This window comes from Oryctolagus cuniculus, chromosome 1 (genome assembly GCF_964237555.1).
Source record: "Oryctolagus cuniculus chromosome 1, mOryCun1.1, whole genome shotgun sequence".
NCBI classification, from domain to species: Eukaryota; Metazoa; Chordata; class Mammalia; order Lagomorpha; family Leporidae; genus Oryctolagus; species Oryctolagus cuniculus.
Genome location: NC_091432.1, coordinates 84,327,134 through 84,344,293, shown reverse-complemented (window position 1 = coordinate 84,344,293; position 17,160 = coordinate 84,327,134). Strand labels below are relative to the sequence as shown.

Genomic DNA, 17,160 nt, shown 5'->3' with positions numbered 1-17,160 from the left:
TGAATTTGATAGTTGCATTGTGAATGCACAAGAAAATTTCTTTATTTTTAACAAATACATGTTTATAATAAAATGGTATGATGTATGTAACTCACTCTCCAATAATTCATAAAATTATTTAAGAACTAAAACAATTAAAATGTAAAACATCAAAAATTAGTAAATCTATAAAGAATACATAAAGATTTTTGTATAATTCTTAACACATTTAATATGCATTTTAAATTATTCCAAAATAAAAGGTTAAAAATTTTATGTCAGTTAGTCATTCCCAAATCAGTTACTTATTTATTTCAGTTCCCTGTTATACAGATTTATTAGATGTGTTTGGATAAAACAAAGTTTTTACTTCTTTAAAATATTCTGTAATCAGACTTTATTGATTAAAGTCAGTCATTTCAGCAAATTTGAACTTAACAAGGAGACACAATTTTGACTAGTGTTGTCTTTCTGAAAGCAGAATCATGCTAAAAATTGTGAAGATATAAAGACAAATTTTGATGTTAAAATTAAAAAAAAATTAAAGTTGTATTTATTTTAAAGTTAACAGAGGGAGAGAGAGACAGACAGACAGACAGACAGGCAGAGAGAGATTTTCCATCTGTTGCTCACCCCCCAAATGGCCAGACTGGCCAGTGCTGAGCTAATCTGAAGCCAGGAGCTTCTTCTGGGTCTCCCACATGGGTGCAGGGGCCCAAGGACTTGGGCCATCCTCTGCTGCTTTCCCAGGCACATTAACAGAGAGCTGGATCAGAAGTGGACCAGCCATGACTCAAATTGAGACCCATATGGGATGCCGGTGTTGCTGGCTGGGGCTTTAACTGCTGCACCACAGCATCAGCCCTGATACTAAAATTTTAAATATTGAAATGAAATTATAATTTTCTTAAAGTATTTAAAAGGATGATTACCATTTACTTTTTTTTTTTTTTTATTTGACAGGTAGAATTAGATAGTGAGAAAGAGAGAGACAGAGAGAAAGGTCTTCCTTCTGTTGGTTCACTCCCCAAATGGCTGCTATGGTTGGCGCTGTGCCGATCCGAAGCCAGGATCCAGGTGCTTCCTCCTGGTCTCCCACATGGGTGCAGGCGCCCAATCACCTGGGCCATCCTCCACTGCCTTCCTGGACCACAGCAGAGAGCTGGACTGGAAGAGAGGCAACCGGGACTAGAACCCGGTGCCCATATGGGATGCTGGCGCCACAGGCAGAGGATTAGCCAAGTGAGCCACGGTGACAACCCCAATTACCATTTACCTTTACAATGTGATTGGAAGCTAATCAGAGAAAAATATATTTGATTTTTTCTTCACACTCTTCATCTTGTAATTCTGTGATCATTTACTTCATAAACTTCATATGAATTTACTTCATAAACTTCACATGAATAAAGCAGAAAAAATTTTTGCATTTAGTATTTTAAGTTTTTCACTTTATACTGCATAATCTAAACAATTTCTAGCAAGTAAGTCTGGTTGTTCTTTTAAAAATACTAACACTCAAGGTAACGATATGAATTAATTTACTCAGAGTGGAAATAGAAATGATGAGTCCAAGTGGTATTTCCTAACATTTAAGATTTGTTTATAGCAGCCTTATTCCAGTTCTTGATACAATAGTGAAGTATTGTGTTTTTCTTTTCTAAAGATATGGATGTCATGAGGCCCTTGATAAATGAGCAGAATTTTGATGGGACATCAGATGAAGAACATGAACAAGAGCTCTTACCTGTCCAGAAGCATTACCAACTTGATGATCAAGAGGGCATTTCGTAAGTTGTACAGTTTAAAAGTATCCATTTTGTATATATTATGTAATCATCTTTAAAAGACAAAGAATTTTACTAGATTCTACACACAAAGGTGAAAAAAGCACAGTTGTCACTTTCAAGGAGTCCATAGTGTAGGTCAGAAGGGAGAAATACATTTAAATCATAGAACAGTATGTAGGAAAGAATGACATACACATACATGGATCTTGAAAGAAGGAAATTTGTGATTGAGAGTTCAGGAATGTTTGGAGAAATTGCTTCTGACATAGCTAGGTGTTGGACCTTGGGAGATGGTAAACTCTTGGTAAATGAAGAGTTGAAAAACAGTCATAGGAAAGCAGTGGCACTTTTTAAAAAATATTCTTGGTATTTTGTCATCATTAATAGATTAGAATAAGTTCTTTAATCATAATTTAATGATTAAGCAAAATAACACAAAATTTAATTGATCACAACAGAAGAGTATAAATTGGAGAAAAATTTAGGCAGTCATTTTTGTTTAATTTATGAATTTATGCTGAATTTTATGCTGTTCTTCTTAGTTTCATTTTATTTCTTCTTGATCAAGAGACCTCCTCCAGTTGCCTCCTGGAAATTATTCTCATGTTAATACTGTTAAGGGATTTATTATATATAAGAATTAATTATTTCTCTTCTCTGATTAACATACATACAGTTTTGAAACCTGTCTTTATCTTTTAATTAACTTCTACTTCAGTTGATAATTACAGATCAGATATGTTTGGTACCATGATTATACAATGTCAATGAACTGCTGAATCTTATCATCCTAATCTTCAATATTTTTCTGAAAATTATTTCAGCAAAAGTATTTCGTGAGAAAATGTCTTTTTATTTATTAATTTACTGTTTACAAAATACGTTCACTTAAATATAAAATATAATTTAATTTAATACAGAAAATATTCTCTGTATTCTAATTTTAGTAGCAAAGCTAGGACTTGAACTAAATTTTGACTTTTGGTTCAGTGGTAGAAAGTAAATGTTACTGGGTTTTGTACCTAGATTAATTTTTAGTTTTCCTGTGATACTAAAACTATAATTATATGATTTTTAATAATTTTTATTCTAAAATGATTAAATTTTACTTATACTTTTCAGATTTGTCCAAACTCTTATGCATCTACTTAAAGGAAATATTGGAACTGGCCTTTTAGGACTTCCATTGGCAATAAAAAATGCAGGCATAGTGGTAAGACTTACATTTATAATCTCTATTTAAGATATAGTAATCAACCTACTTTACAGCAAAAATTATCACAAGGCTCACATCAGGCTTAGTAAAATATAACCTGGGAAAGTGACTTTAGATAATTACTTGACTATGTATTGATAAAATTATATAAGCTATAAAGCAATATCTAATGAAAAGTAGACCTGAAATTGCTTCTTAAAATTTTAACTTAATTGTTTGTAATATTTGACAAACAAAACCCTTCAAACATAATACAATATTTGATTTTTCCTATTATTCTTTTGACTTAACAGGGATTTGAACAGTATACTCATGGTAGCAAATATATTTATAGAGTACTTTCTTTTTATTGTGAAGCCTTATAGTTTTTTGACTCAGAATAACATGTTTTTTGGTTTAAAAAGAAAACTTAACTGAAAAGTGATCCCTGTTAAATATAAGAGTGGGAATAAGAGAGGGAAGAGATGTACAATTTGGGACATGCTCAAGCTGACTTGCCCCAAATGGTAGAGTTAGAAACATACCAGGGGATTCCAATTCAATCCCATCAAGGTGGCTTGTACCAATGCCATCTCACTAGTCCAAGTGATCAATTTCAGTTCACAATTGATCATAATGAAAGGACTAAGAGTCAAAGGGAGCACATAAACAAGTCTAGTACCTGCTAACACTAACTGATAGAATAAATAAAGGGGAGAGTGATCCAACATGGGAAGTGAGATACTCAGCAGACTCATAGAATGACAGATGTCCTAAACAGCACTCTGGCCTCAGAATCAGCCCTAAAGGCATTCGGATCTGGCTGAAAAGCCCATGAGAGTATTTCAGGCATGGAAAGCCAAGACACTCTGGCAAAAAGATCTCTGTGAGTGAGATCCCAGTGGAAAGAACAGGTCTTCAAAGAGGGAGGTGCCTTTCTCTGAAGGGAGGAGAGAACCTCCACTTTGACTATGACCTTGTCTAAACAAGATAAGAGTCGGAGAACTCAAGGGGCTTCCATAGCCTTGGAAACTCATGACTGGAGCATAGGGAGATTACTGATGCCATAAACAGGAGTGTCAATTTGTAAAGTCAACAACAGGAGTCACTGTGAACTTACTCCTCATGTAGGATCTCTGTCCTTAATGTGCTGTACATTGAGATTTAATGCTATAATGAGTACTCAAACAATATATTTCACTTTGTGTTTCTATGGGGGTGCAAACTGTTGAAATCTTTACTTAAGGCATACTAAACTGATCTTCTGTTAAAAAAAAAAAGAAATTATCAATTCCCAACTTGACTCTCACTGGGATTAAACATGACAATAGGTCTGATCTGATTTCATCATGATTTAAAAAAAATCATCTATTATTTTTCACTTTATGTTTCTGTGTGGGAGCAAACTGTTGAAATCCTTACTTAATGTATACTAAGCTGATCTTCTGTATATTAAGAGAATCGAAAATGAATCTTGATGTGAATGGAAGGGGAGAGGGAGTGGGAAAGGGGAGGGTTGTGGGTGGGAGGGACGGTATGGGGGGGAAGCCATTGTAATCCATAAGTCGTACTTTGGAAATTTATATTAATTAAATAAAAGTTAAAAAAAAAAGAAAAGAAAAAATAGCTAAGAACATGAGTAACAATATCTTTTTTTTTCTTTTTTTTTTTTTTTTTTTGACAGGCAGAGTGGACAGTGAGAGAGAGAGACAGTGAGAAAGGTCTTCCTTTTGCCGTTGGTTCACCCTCCAATGGCCGCCGCGGCCGGCGCGCTGCGGCCGGCGCACTGCGCTGATCCGATGGCAGGAGCCAGGAGCCAGGTGCTTTTCCTGGTCTCCCATGGGGTGCAGGGCCCAAGGATTTGGGCCATCCTCCACTTCACTCCCTGGCCACAGCAGAGAGCTGGCCTGGAAGAGGGGCAACTGGGACAGAATCTGGTGCCCCGACCGGGACTAGAACCTGGTGTGCCAGCGCCGCTAGGCGGAGGATTAGCCTAGTAAGCCGCGGCGCCGGCCAGAGTAACAATATATTTAAAAAAATTTTTTTTACTTATATATGGTGAACAAATTTCAGGTATTTCATGTATACAGATTTAGGAGCACAGTGATACTTCCCACCCTACCCTCCCTCCTGCCCATGCTTCCAGCTTTCCTCCTTCCTTTCTTATTCTTTCTTTTTTTTCCATTTTCGATTCTCTTTATATACAGAAGATCAGTTTAGCATACATTAAGAAAAGATTTCAACAGTTTGCTCCCACACAGGAACATTATTCTTTCTTTTAATTTTTAAAATGACATACTTTCAGTTTATATTATATCATAAGCTTAATTCTCCACTAAGTAAAGAATTCAGAAAATAATAAGAAGGAAAAAAACCCTACTGTTCCTCTACAGTAGAGACAAGTGCTGTAAAGAATAATCTCAAAATGTCAGTTTCACTCATGTATATTACATGTTTTGTACTCTGTTAGTTACCATAGATCAGGGAAAACATGACACTCATCTTTTTGGGACCGGCTTATTTCACTAAGTATAATGGTTTCCAGTGTCATCCTTTTTTTTTTTTGCCAAAGACAGGATTTTGTTCTTTTTTATGGCTGAGTAGTGTTCCATATTTTATATAGATCACAATTTCTTTATCCGGTCATTAGTTGATTGGACATCTGGGTTGATTCCATATCTTAGCTGTTGTGAATTGAACTGTAGTAAACATGGCGGTACAGATCACTCTCATATGCTGATTTCATTTCCCTTGGGTAAATTCCGAAGAGTGAGAGAGCTGGGTCATTGGTACATTTGTCTTCAGATTTCTGAGGAATCTCCGTATTGCTTTCTACAATGGCTATACTAGTTTACATTCACACCAACAGTGCATTTATTCCCAGCATTTATTGTTTTTTGATTTCTGTATGAGAACCATTCTAACTGGAGTGAAGTGACATCATTAGTTTACATTCCCACCAACAGTGCATGAGGGTACCTGTTTACCCACGTCCTTCCCAGCATTTATTGTTTTTTGATTTCTGTATAAGAACCATTCTAACTGGAGTGAAGTGATATCATTTTGGTTATTTACATTTCTCAGGTGTTTAGTGACCCTGAGCATTTTTTTCATGTGTCTGTTGGCCATTTGAATTTCATCTTTTGAAAAATGCCTATTAAAGTCCTTTGCCCATTTGTTAACTGGATTTTTTTGTTTTGTTGTGTTTGAATTTCTTGTGCTCTATAGATTCTGGATATTAATCCCGTATCAGTTGCATATTTTGCAGATATTTTCTCCCATTCTGTCAGTTATCTCTTCACTTTGTTGAATGTTTACTTTGTACTGCAGAAGCTTCTTAGCTTGATGTACTCCCATTTGCCTGTTTTTGTGTTGTTCTTCTTGTGCTTCTTGGGTCTTTTCCAAGAAGTCTTTGCCTATGCCAATGTTCTACAGAGTTTCCCCAATGTTTTTCTCTAGTAATTTGATGGTTTCAGGTCATAAATTTAGGTCCATGATCCATTTTTAGTTTATTTTTGGATAAAGTGCAAAGTACAGATCTTGTTTCATACTTACGTGCACAGATATCCAATTTTTCCAACATCATTATTTTTATTCTCCAGGGATTTATTTTAGTTCCATTGTCAGAGATTATTTAGTTGTAGATGTGTGAATTGATTTCTGGGATTTTTCTTCTGTTCCACTGGTCTACATGTCTATTTTTGTGCCAGTACCAGGCTGTTTTGCTTATAAGTACTCTGTAGTATAGCTTGAAATCTGGTACTGTGATGTCTCTGGCTTTGCTTTCGTTGTTTAAGATTGCTTTAACTATTCAGGATCTCTTGTGTTTTCATATGAATTTTAGCACCATTTTTTTCTAGATTAGAGAAGAATGTCCTTGGTATTTTGATTTGGATCATATTGAATCTGTAAGTTACTTTCAGTAGTATTAACATTTTTATGGTATTAATTCTTCTAATCCATAAATATGGAAGTTTCTTCCACTTCTTTTGTATTCTTTTATTTCTTTATGTTTTTGTGATTTTCATTGTATATATCTTTCACTTTCTTTGTCAAACTTCTTCCAAGGCATTCAAGTTTTTTGTAGCTATAGTGAGTGTTACTGATCTTACAGGTTTTCTCTCAGCCACAACATTGTCTTGTATACAAAGGTTATTGATTTTTGTGTGTTGATTTTACATCTGCAACTTTACCAAACTTTTATGAGTGCCAATAATCTCTCAGTGGAATATTTTGGATATATATACAATCATGTCATCTGCAATCAGGGATAATTTGACTTCCTCCTTTCCAAACTGTATCCTTTGATTTATTTTTCTTGCCTAATGGCTCTGGCTAAAACTTCTAGAAGTATATTGAATATCAGTGGTGAGAGTAGTCATTCTTGTCTGCTTCTGGATCTTAGTGGAAGTGCTTCCAACTTTTCCCTATTCAATATGTTGCTGGCTGCTATGTTCATCAGGGATATTCATCTATAGTTTTGTTTCTTTTTTGTATATTTTCTGGTTTTGGAATTAAGGTGATGCTAGCCTCATATAAGGAGGAATTTGGGAGGATTCCTTCCCTTTCAGTTGCTTTGAATAGTTTAAGAATTGGAATTAGTACTTCTTTTAAATTTGGTAGAATTCATCAGTGAATCCATCTTGTTCTGGGCTGTTCTCTGTTGGAGGGTCTTTATTACTGACTGAATGTCTATCTTGGTTATTGGCCTATTTAGGTTTTCTATGTCTTCATGGCTCCATTTTACTGGATTGTATGTGTCCAGAAATCTATCAATGTCTTCTAGATTTTCCAGTTTATTGGCATATAGCTGTTTGTAGTAATTCCCAATGATTCTTTTTATTTCACTGGTTTCCCTTGTAACATTTCCTTTTTTATCTTAGATTTTATTAATTTGAGTCCTCTCTTTTTCTTTTTAGTTAGTTGTTCCAATGGTGTATAAATTTTTTTTCCAGAAAACCATCTCTTCATTTCATTGATCTTTTGTTTTTTTGGTTTTTTTTTTTTTTTTTTTGGTCTCAGTTTTGTTAATTTTTCTCTAATTTTAATTATTTTTTTCCTCTAATTAATTTTGGGTTTGGTTTGTTTTTGTTTTATAGGTCCTTGAGATGCATTGTTTGATCATTTATTTGATGCCTTTCCAATTTCTTGATGTGGCACTAATTGCTATAAACTTCCCTTTAACTCTGCTTTTGTTATATATATCCCATAGGTTTTAATATGTTGTGTTGTCATCTTCATTGATTTCCAGGATTTTTATAAATTTCTCTTTTGATTTACTCTATGACCCACTGCTCATTCAGGAACATGTTATTCAGCCTCTATGAGTTTGCATATTTTCAAAAGTTCTTGACCAGCACCACGGCTCAATAGGCTAATCCCCTGCCTGCGGCACCGGCACAGCGGGTTCTAGTCCCAGTCGGGGCGCCATATTCTGTCCCGGTTGCCCCTCTTCCAGTCCAGCTCTCTGCTGTGGCCTGGGAGGGCAGTGGAGGATGGCCCAGGTCCTTGGGCACTGCACCTTCACGGGAGACCAGGAAGAAGTACCTGACTCCTGGCTTCGGATCAGCACGGTGTGCCGGCTGCAGCATGCCAGCCATAGCAGCCATTAGGGGGTGAACCAACAGAAAAGGAAGACCTTTCTCTTTGTCTCTCTCTCTCACTGTCCACTCTGCCTGTCAAAAAAAAAGTTCTTAAGTTAATTTCCAGTGTAATTCCATTGTCATAAAATATACATGATATGATTTCAATTGTTTTTGAATTTGTTGAGACTTACTTTATGGCCTAGCATATGGTATTTCCTAGAGAAAGTTCATGCACTGATGAAAAGAATCTGTATTCTTTAGCTGTGGGATGAAATATTCTATAGATATAAAGTCCATTTGGTTCATAGTGTAGGTTAGCTGTGTTTTTTCCTTGTTAATTTTTTTTTGTCTATTTGATCTGTGTGTTGATGAAAGTGGTGTGTTGAAGTCCCCATTATTGTTGTAGTGAAGTCTGTCTCCCTTTAGATCCCTTAATATTCCTTTTAAAAAAACAGGGGCCAAAGTATAGCCACAATTTGTGTTGAATTGATCCCTTAATCTTTAAATAATGCTCTTCTTTAAGAAATAAAGAAAAACCAATTAAAAACCAGAAGAAACGTAGGGAATTGTGGATAAACAATGGTAAAATTGGCAGATGCACTTACATTTTTGAAAAATTTTAACTATTCATTTGAAAGGCAAAGAGACAGAGCTCTCCCATCTGCTCCTTCACACCTCAAATGCCTGCAAACAGCCACGGGATCCAGGAGCTTCTTCCAGGTCTCTTCAATCTCTCTCTTTTTAATAGTTTTTGTGTTAAAGTCTATTCTATCTGATATCAGGATGGCTACCCCTGCTGTGGTTTTTTTTTTTTTTTTTTTTTTTTGCTTTCCATGAGCATTGAATATCTTTTTCTGTCCTTTAGCCTTCAGTCTGTGTATATCTTTGTTGGTGAGGTATATATCATGCAGGCAGAAAATAGGTGAGTTTTGTTTTTGACTCCATTCATCCGTCTATATCTTTTAATTGGATAATTTAGGCCATTTACAAATAAGGTTGTTACTGATAATAGCAACTTGGCTCTACCATTTTTCTGTAAATATTCCTATGGTTTTCAATTTCCTTTGTACTGTTGTTAGAAGAGTTTCTGTTTTCACATTCTTTCATGAATTTGCTTCTCATTGCTTTTGAATGATCCTATGATCATTCTTTTGAATTCCCTTTCAGGCATTTCATCAATCTCTTCATTTGTACATTCTTTTTTTTTTTTTTTTTTTTTGACAGGCAGAGTGGAGAGTGAGAGAGAGAGACACAGAGTAAGGTCTTCCTTTGCCGTTGGTTCACCCTCCAGTGGCCGCCGCAGCCGGTGTGCTGCGGCCGGCGCGCCGCGCTGATCCGAAGCCAGGAGCCAGGTGCTTCTCCTGGTCTCCCATGCGGGTGCAGGGCCCAAGAACTTGGGCCATCCTCCACTGCACTCCCTGGCCACAGCAGAGAGCTGGCCTGGAAGAGGGGCAACCGGGACAGAATCCGGCGCCCCGACCGGGACTAGAACCCGGTGTGCTGGCGCCGCAAGGCGGAGGATTAGCCTAGTGAGCCGCGGTGCCGGCTATTTGTACATTCTAATATTGAATTGTTATTATATTCCTTTGGGGAGCCATATTGCCTTCCTTACTCATGTTTCTCATGTTTCTATGATTATTTTTAGGCATTGTGGAGCTACTTGTTGGTTTTCTTCTCCAATGGCATTTGTCTTTGAAATATGTCTCTGTGGCTTAGTGGAGCATCTGTTCCTTCAGTGCATATTCTGAGGCATGTGCTAGGTGGGGCCTTGATGCTCTGATCAGTGCTTCCTGTGGTACAAACTCTTGTGTCCAGGGTGACACATCCATCTTGGAGGGCATGATCATGTCATCTGGTGTTGCCACTGCCTTCTCTCCTCTCTGCCAAGGTGTTCAATGCTCAGGGCCAGCCCACAGTTGCTGCATACCCCATCTACACATTTGCGAGGGCCTCACAAAGGATATGTGTGGTCCTAAATGGGAGCACAAAACCCTCTGCAATGATCCACCCCAGGCAATCAGGGAAATCTGAGCCTCTGAAGAGAGATGTGCAGTGATTTCCAGAGACCTAGCTACACTCTACACCTTGTCATGCAGGCACAGTATTCCCACAGTCAAAGTGTACAGGGCTCTACAGTCAAGGGAGCAGGGATCTGCTTTTATTCCCAGTAGGCTGCTCCATCCACAGAGAGAACTGAGGCGGTCCCAGAGCTAGCTGCCTGTTGGTGTTCTGCCTTGGCGGTTTGAATTTAGGCACCAGTGAAATAGAGAGGAGGGCAGCGCCTCGCAGGCTTAAGTCAGTACCCTACCCCCTTCCAACCCTCCAGACCAGACTCAAAGTCAGTAGGTATCTAGGATTTTTCCCTCAGATAACATCCTAACATAACATAACAACATAACATAACAACATAGTTACATGTCTGCAAGCCATGGCAGCTGGTACTCATCTTTTATTTATTTATTTTTTTAAAGGCAGAGTAGAAAGTGAGAGAGAGACAGAGAAAAAGGTCTTCCTTTTCCATTGGTTCACCCCACAATGGCTGCTGTGGCTGGTGTGCTGCAGCCAGCGCCCCATGCTGATCTGAAGCCAGGAGCCAGGTGCTTCCTCCTGGTCTCCCATGCGGGTGCAGTGCCCAAGAACTTGGGCCATCCTCCACTGCCCTCCCGGGCCATAGCAGAGAGCTGGACTGGAAGAGGAGCAACTGGGACTAGTGCCCAGCACCCCCACCGGGACTAGAACCCGGGGTGCCGGTGCCACATGTGGAAGATTAGCCTATTGAGCCGCAGCACCAGCTGGTACTCATCTTTTAAGATGGCATTTCTTTCCTACTATTTGCTGGGATTTCTTGTTGGGGGTATGGTGGGAAGTAGACAATGTGCTCTCGTTTCACAGGTTTAGTTGGGCACCCCAGCCCCTGCTAATGCTTTCAGCCTCACTCAAAATCCATATGGTCTGCAAAGCTTTCCCTCAGGCAGTATCACCAGTGACACTAGCTGATGCAGTCTCCTCTTATTTCTCTTTAAGAAGACGGCAAACACTATGTTTTAAAAACAATTCTTTAAGCCATGGTAGGAGTTAATTGTTATAATTATAGAGAACTTTCATAGTAGAAATCATTTATGAAGGAACAAAATTATATTTAATTTATAGAACAGTTTCTGAAAGACATCTCTCTATCTATCATTTTTCTCTGAGTTAGGCTGTTTTGTTTACCCTAAGTTAGAGCTTAAAAATTTCTGAATATAAAATTGAATGGGCAATATATATTTTAATAAATAAACACTTTATTATTTTGTGTGTTTTTCAAATAATTGTTTTCTAAACATAATTCTGTAATGTTAAATGCTCAGCAGGCAGTCTGTGAAAGAAATGGATTGTCCTAATTCCCTGTTGGATATTATGCTTTTTAGTTTCTTGGAGAATGATGCACGGATGCATATAATTACCATGTTGGGACACTGATAGTTGTAGACTTGCCATATGATAGTAAAGATGATGTTGTATCCTACTTTGTTGAATACCTATGTTCTGTATTCCTGAGTATAGGTACCTACATTGTTGAAATGGAATAATGGAAAATGGTTTCTTTTAACTATAACTTGAAATTCTTCCTGTATCAAGTTTGTTAATGTTCCTTACGCAAGTGACTGTTTGATCATTTGTACAAAAATATTTATTCACTGCAAATGAGTAGTCCAGTGATTCATTGCTTATAAGATTGTTCAAGTTTTGTTAAACTTAAATATTTAAACCTTATAAATTTTCTTCCCCACAGCTTGGACCAATCAGCCTTGTATTTATAGGAATTATTTCTGTTCACTGTATGCACATATTGGTACGTTGCAGTCACTTTCTATGTCAGAGGTAAATGTGGATTTGTTAAGTCCATTTATTTTATTTTAGAGCTATATATATAAAGCATCAAATAATCATATTTCTACTGTGATTTGTAACTTAAAATATTTCCTTTAACCTGTTACGTGGACAAGTCTAATGAATATAGAAAAATCAGCATTTCATAAGATATAAATTTGGTCAACATATTTACTTTTCAAAAGGTAGTCTTATTAATTAGGTAGAATTTTCTTTAGTATAAACAGAAAAAATTAGGGAAGATGCAGAGGAAATGGAAGCAGCCATGCAACTTTTAGTTACGGCATAATACCCTTCATTTATTAGTAAATCAGAATGAGATACAATGCCTTTACAGCTCTTTACTGATATTATGAGTTTATAAGGCAATCAATAAAATAATATTTTTCTTTATTTTTGTATCATAAAATCAATAGACCAACTTTTTTTCCCCAAAATTATTGCCTGTTGTAGTAGACCAGTATTCAAGTTTTGACTCTTTTATTTTATTTATTTATTTATTGGTTGCTGTTAAATGCTGTTAAAACTTTGGGTAACTCATGTTATGATCTTTAAATAGCAGTCAATACCTGTGGCTGGCATTGTGGTGAGCAGGTTAAGCTGCTGCCTGTGAACTGGGCATTCCATTTTGGAGCACTGGTTCCAGTCTCCACTGCTCTGCCTCTGATTCAGCTCCCTGCTAATGAACCTGTGAAGGCTGGCTCTCTGTCTTCCTCTCTTCTCTCTCTCTCTCTCTCTCTTGCTCTCTCTCTCGCTCTCTCTGAAACTGCCTTTCAAATAAGTAACTGGATCTTAAAACATAATTGTATACTTGAAAGAGAGAGAGAGCACAAGAGTGTGGGAGTTGGGGAGAAAATGAAAGAGAATGGAGAAATACCTGTCTCATGGTCCTATTTTAAAGAATAAATGAGGGGCTGGCATTGAGGTGTAGAGGATAAAACTGCTGCCTGCGATGCCAGCATCCCATATGGGCAGCAGTTCGAGTCCTGGATATTCTACTTCTGATGCAGCTCCCTGCTAATGGCCTGGGAAAAACAGTGGAAGATAGCCCAAAATCTCCTGGCTTTGGCCTGGTCCAGCCTTGACTGTTGTGGCCATCTGGGAGTGAACCAGCGGATAGAATATCTCTCTGTCTTTGTAACTGTGACTTTCAAATAAATAAGTAAATCCAAAAAAAAAAAAAAAAGAATAAGGGAGATTGTATATGTGAAAATATGGAACTCTGTACAAATATATCATTTAATTTTTTTTTTAAATTTTTTGACAGGCAGGGTGGACAGTGAGAGAGAGAGACAGAGAGAAAGGTCTTCCTTTTGCCATTGGTTCACCCTCCAATTGCCATCATGGCCAGTGCACTGCGGCTGGCGCATTGCACTGATCCGAAGCCAGGAGCCAGGTGCTTCTCCTGGTCTCCCATGTGGGTGGAGGGCCCAAGGACTTGGGCTATCCTCCACTGCACTCCTGGACCATAGCAGAGAACTGGCCTGGAAGAGGGACAACCGGGACAGAATCCGGCGCCCCGACCAGGACTAGAACCCGGTGTGCTGGCGCCACATGCAGAGGATTAGCCTATTGAGCCACGGCGCCAGCAAAAGATATCATTTAATAATGTTACTCTTGGAAATAATGCTCTTGGATTGAGTTAACGCAATCAATGTAGGTATTTGAAACATGGAAATCAGTGAAGAACAAATATTAGGTTGTATGAATTCTACAAATATGTAAAACTTAGCAGTAGATCAAGATAAATAAGAAGGGCAGATATGTAAGATAAGTAAGAAGGACAGGTATGAAATTTTAAATTTTTGTACGACATGCTTCAGTGATATGCAGATATTGAAATTTTGAAACAAATCTGTCCATATATTGCCCTACATTTATTAATTCCTATTTATTTGATGTTCTTTTCAAGGAATAGTTTTTGGGCCAACTTAAAATTTTTCTTTATTCCAACGTATGCATGTCATTAAATTACAGGTTTAAAAAGCCAACATTAGGTTATAGTGACACTGTGAGTTTTGCTATGGAAGTAAGTCCTTGGAATTATCTTCAGAAGCAAGCAGCATGGGGACGGTAAGTATTTGATATAATATTTACATATGGTTTCAAAATTATATTAATCTTTAATGTTTTAAATTAACAATAACTGTACATTTTTTATTTTTTATTTAGTAAATATAAATTTTCAAAGTACAGTTAATGGATTACAGTGCCCCCCCCATAATTTCCCTCCCACTCACACCCCTCCCATCTCCCGCTCCCTCTCCCATTCCATTCACATCAAGATTCATTTTCAATTATCTGTATAATACAGAAGATTTATTCAGTATATATTAAGTAAAGATTTCATCAGTTTGCACCCACACAGAAACACAAAGTGTAAAATACTGTTTCAGTACTAGTTATAGCATTACTTCACATTGGACAACACAACTAAGGACAGATCCCACATTTTTATAGGCTGCATGAAACATTACAATACATGTGTATAATTTGTACTTATCAAATCAGGGTAATCAGTATTTCCCTTTCTTTGATGTTCCTTTATGATGGGAGCCTTAGGGCTACTTTTTTCTGTTTTTTTTTTTTTTCATAAAATGCATGATAGGTAATTGCAAAGCATAATCACACCACTATGCTGTGGAACACTAGGAATTTATTCCTTTGATCCAGCTGATTTCGTACCCATTATCCAGAACTGCTTCTGTTACCTCTTCTTACTTGAGAGTCCAACAATCACTATTCTGTGTTTAGATTGAATTTTTCTAGCTTCCACAAATGAGGGACAACATGATATTTGTCTTTTTGTGTCTTGGTTATTTCACTTAACATCAGATCCTCCAGTTCCATACATTTTGCTGCAAATGACAGAATTATTTCATGGTGTGTATATCCCACTTTTTCTTTATCCATTCATCTTATGGTGGACACCTTGGATGATTGCATATCATAGCTATTGTGAATAGTGCTACAATAAACATGTAGAGCAGGCATCTCTCTGATAGAATATATTTCATGTCTTTTAGATAGTCACCCAGTAATAGGATTGCTGGATCATGTAGAAGTTCCATTTCTAGTATTTATTTTTTTATTGTATTATGGAATGTTTGTTATTATAGGAGATTTTCCATAAGTGACTTAGATTTCAAATTCTTCTATCTGTATCTGTGATAAATCCTTTATGAAGCATTTCAAAATTGCATGTAATAGGACAAAAATAATTTCAGATTTGATCTCCATGGAAGAAAGAATTTTTGCCCTGTGGCATTATTGTCTGTACTTATAAAACAATAAGCAGCAATAAGCATGACCATTTTAAATCCATTTTTTCAGATGACATAATTAATCTGATATTTGTTCCTGTGTTCAATAACAATAACTAGTCTGAAGACCGAAATACAGAAATGTTTATCTTAAATATACACCTGCAAGATATTTACTATGAAACAACATTTTCCCCATATTTATGCTTTAAATTCAATGTATCTATTATTTTACAGTTAAGTTTGGTAAAGTGCATAGTTGAAATAGACTTTAAAGATATTTTAAGTGAATTAGGAAAGCTATTATCTGTCTTTTGTACTTTTTTAGTCTATTTTATAGTAACTTGGCAAACTCCACAGGTTTGGGTCTTGCCTGTATTGCTTAGGACTTCATTTTTAGCATCTAACACAGTTCTTGACACTTGAGCAACTGAAAATTAGATGGTTAATGAATACTTCCAAAACAGGAAAGGGTTGAAAACATGACATTTTAAAAAGATTTATTTATTTATTTGAAAGTCAGAGTTACACATAGAGAGGGAAAGACGGAGAGGGGGCGGGGAAAGAGAGAGAGGGAGTGAGAGAGAGTGAGAATGAGAGAGCGAGAATCTTCCATCTGCTAGTTTACTCCCTAGATGGCCACAAAACCATGGCCTGGGCCAGGACAAAGCCAGGAGCCCATGAGCTTCCTCTGGGTCTCCCATGTGGGTGACAGGGACCCAAACACTAGGCCACCATCTGTTGCTTTTCCCAGGCCATTAGCAGGGAGCTGGGTCAGAAGTGAGCAGCTGGGACTTGAACCAGTGCCCATATGGGATGCCAGTGTTGCAGGCAGTGGCTTTATCTACTGTCATACAGCGCTGGTCCCAAAAATTACATTTTGAATGCTTCTATGTCTTAGTTCATCATGTGTCCTGCTAACAAAATCGAGCAAACAACAGCAAGAAAAACCCAAAAAACTACAAAAAAACTACTGGGTATTTTGTATATAAATCTGGGAAATCCAAGATCAAAGCTCTCTCAGAATTGATGTCTGCTGAAGGTTGTTCTCTGCTTCCAGGATGGTGTTTTGCTGCTGTGTACATAGTATCATAGTTGCTTTGAATATTTAGTGATTCAGTGTAGGAACATGTACAGATTTATGGCCTAGCGGTAATATGGTACAGGCATATTTCAGAGATACTGCAAGTTTGTTTCCAAATCACTTATTTAAAAAATTCTTTCTTAGTGAAGGGCATTTAGTATATTCATTAAGATACCAGTTAAGATGCCTGTAATTTGAGCTGGCATTGTGATGCAGCAGGTTGAGCTACTGTTTACTATGCTGGCATCCCATATCAAGTGGCAAGGATTACTCCCAAATTATGTTGGGATTGAGAGCCCTGCTGGACTCAGTGAAATCTTCAGTCCAGGTTCTTGTATTCATGTGTGTAAGAATATAACCAGGCCGGTGCCGTGGCTCAATAGGCTAATCC

The 17,160-nt window shown here is 37.2% G+C and overlaps 1 protein-coding gene across 5 annotated transcripts in view; it reads left to right on the top strand.

The window, feature by feature from the left end:
- The window catches only part of SLC36A4 (solute carrier family 36 member 4), a 64,343-nt gene that overhangs the window by 15,351 nt on the left and 31,832 nt on the right, over positions 1-17,160 (top strand). For 2 of the 5 annotated variants that reach the window (XM_051850296.2, XM_008262768.4), the window contains exons 2-5: positions 1,646-1,769; positions 2,892-2,982; positions 12,325-12,413; positions 14,400-14,495. In XM_051850296.2, the coding sequence (XP_051706256.2) occupies positions 1,646-1,769; positions 2,892-2,982; positions 12,325-12,413; positions 14,400-14,495 (400 nt within the window). Of the gene's footprint in view, positions 1-1,643; positions 1,770-2,891; positions 2,983-12,324; positions 12,414-14,399; positions 14,496-17,160 lie in introns of those variants that run through there. The other 3 variants (XM_070076706.1, XM_051850312.2, XM_051850316.2) reach the window with 3 other exon arrangements.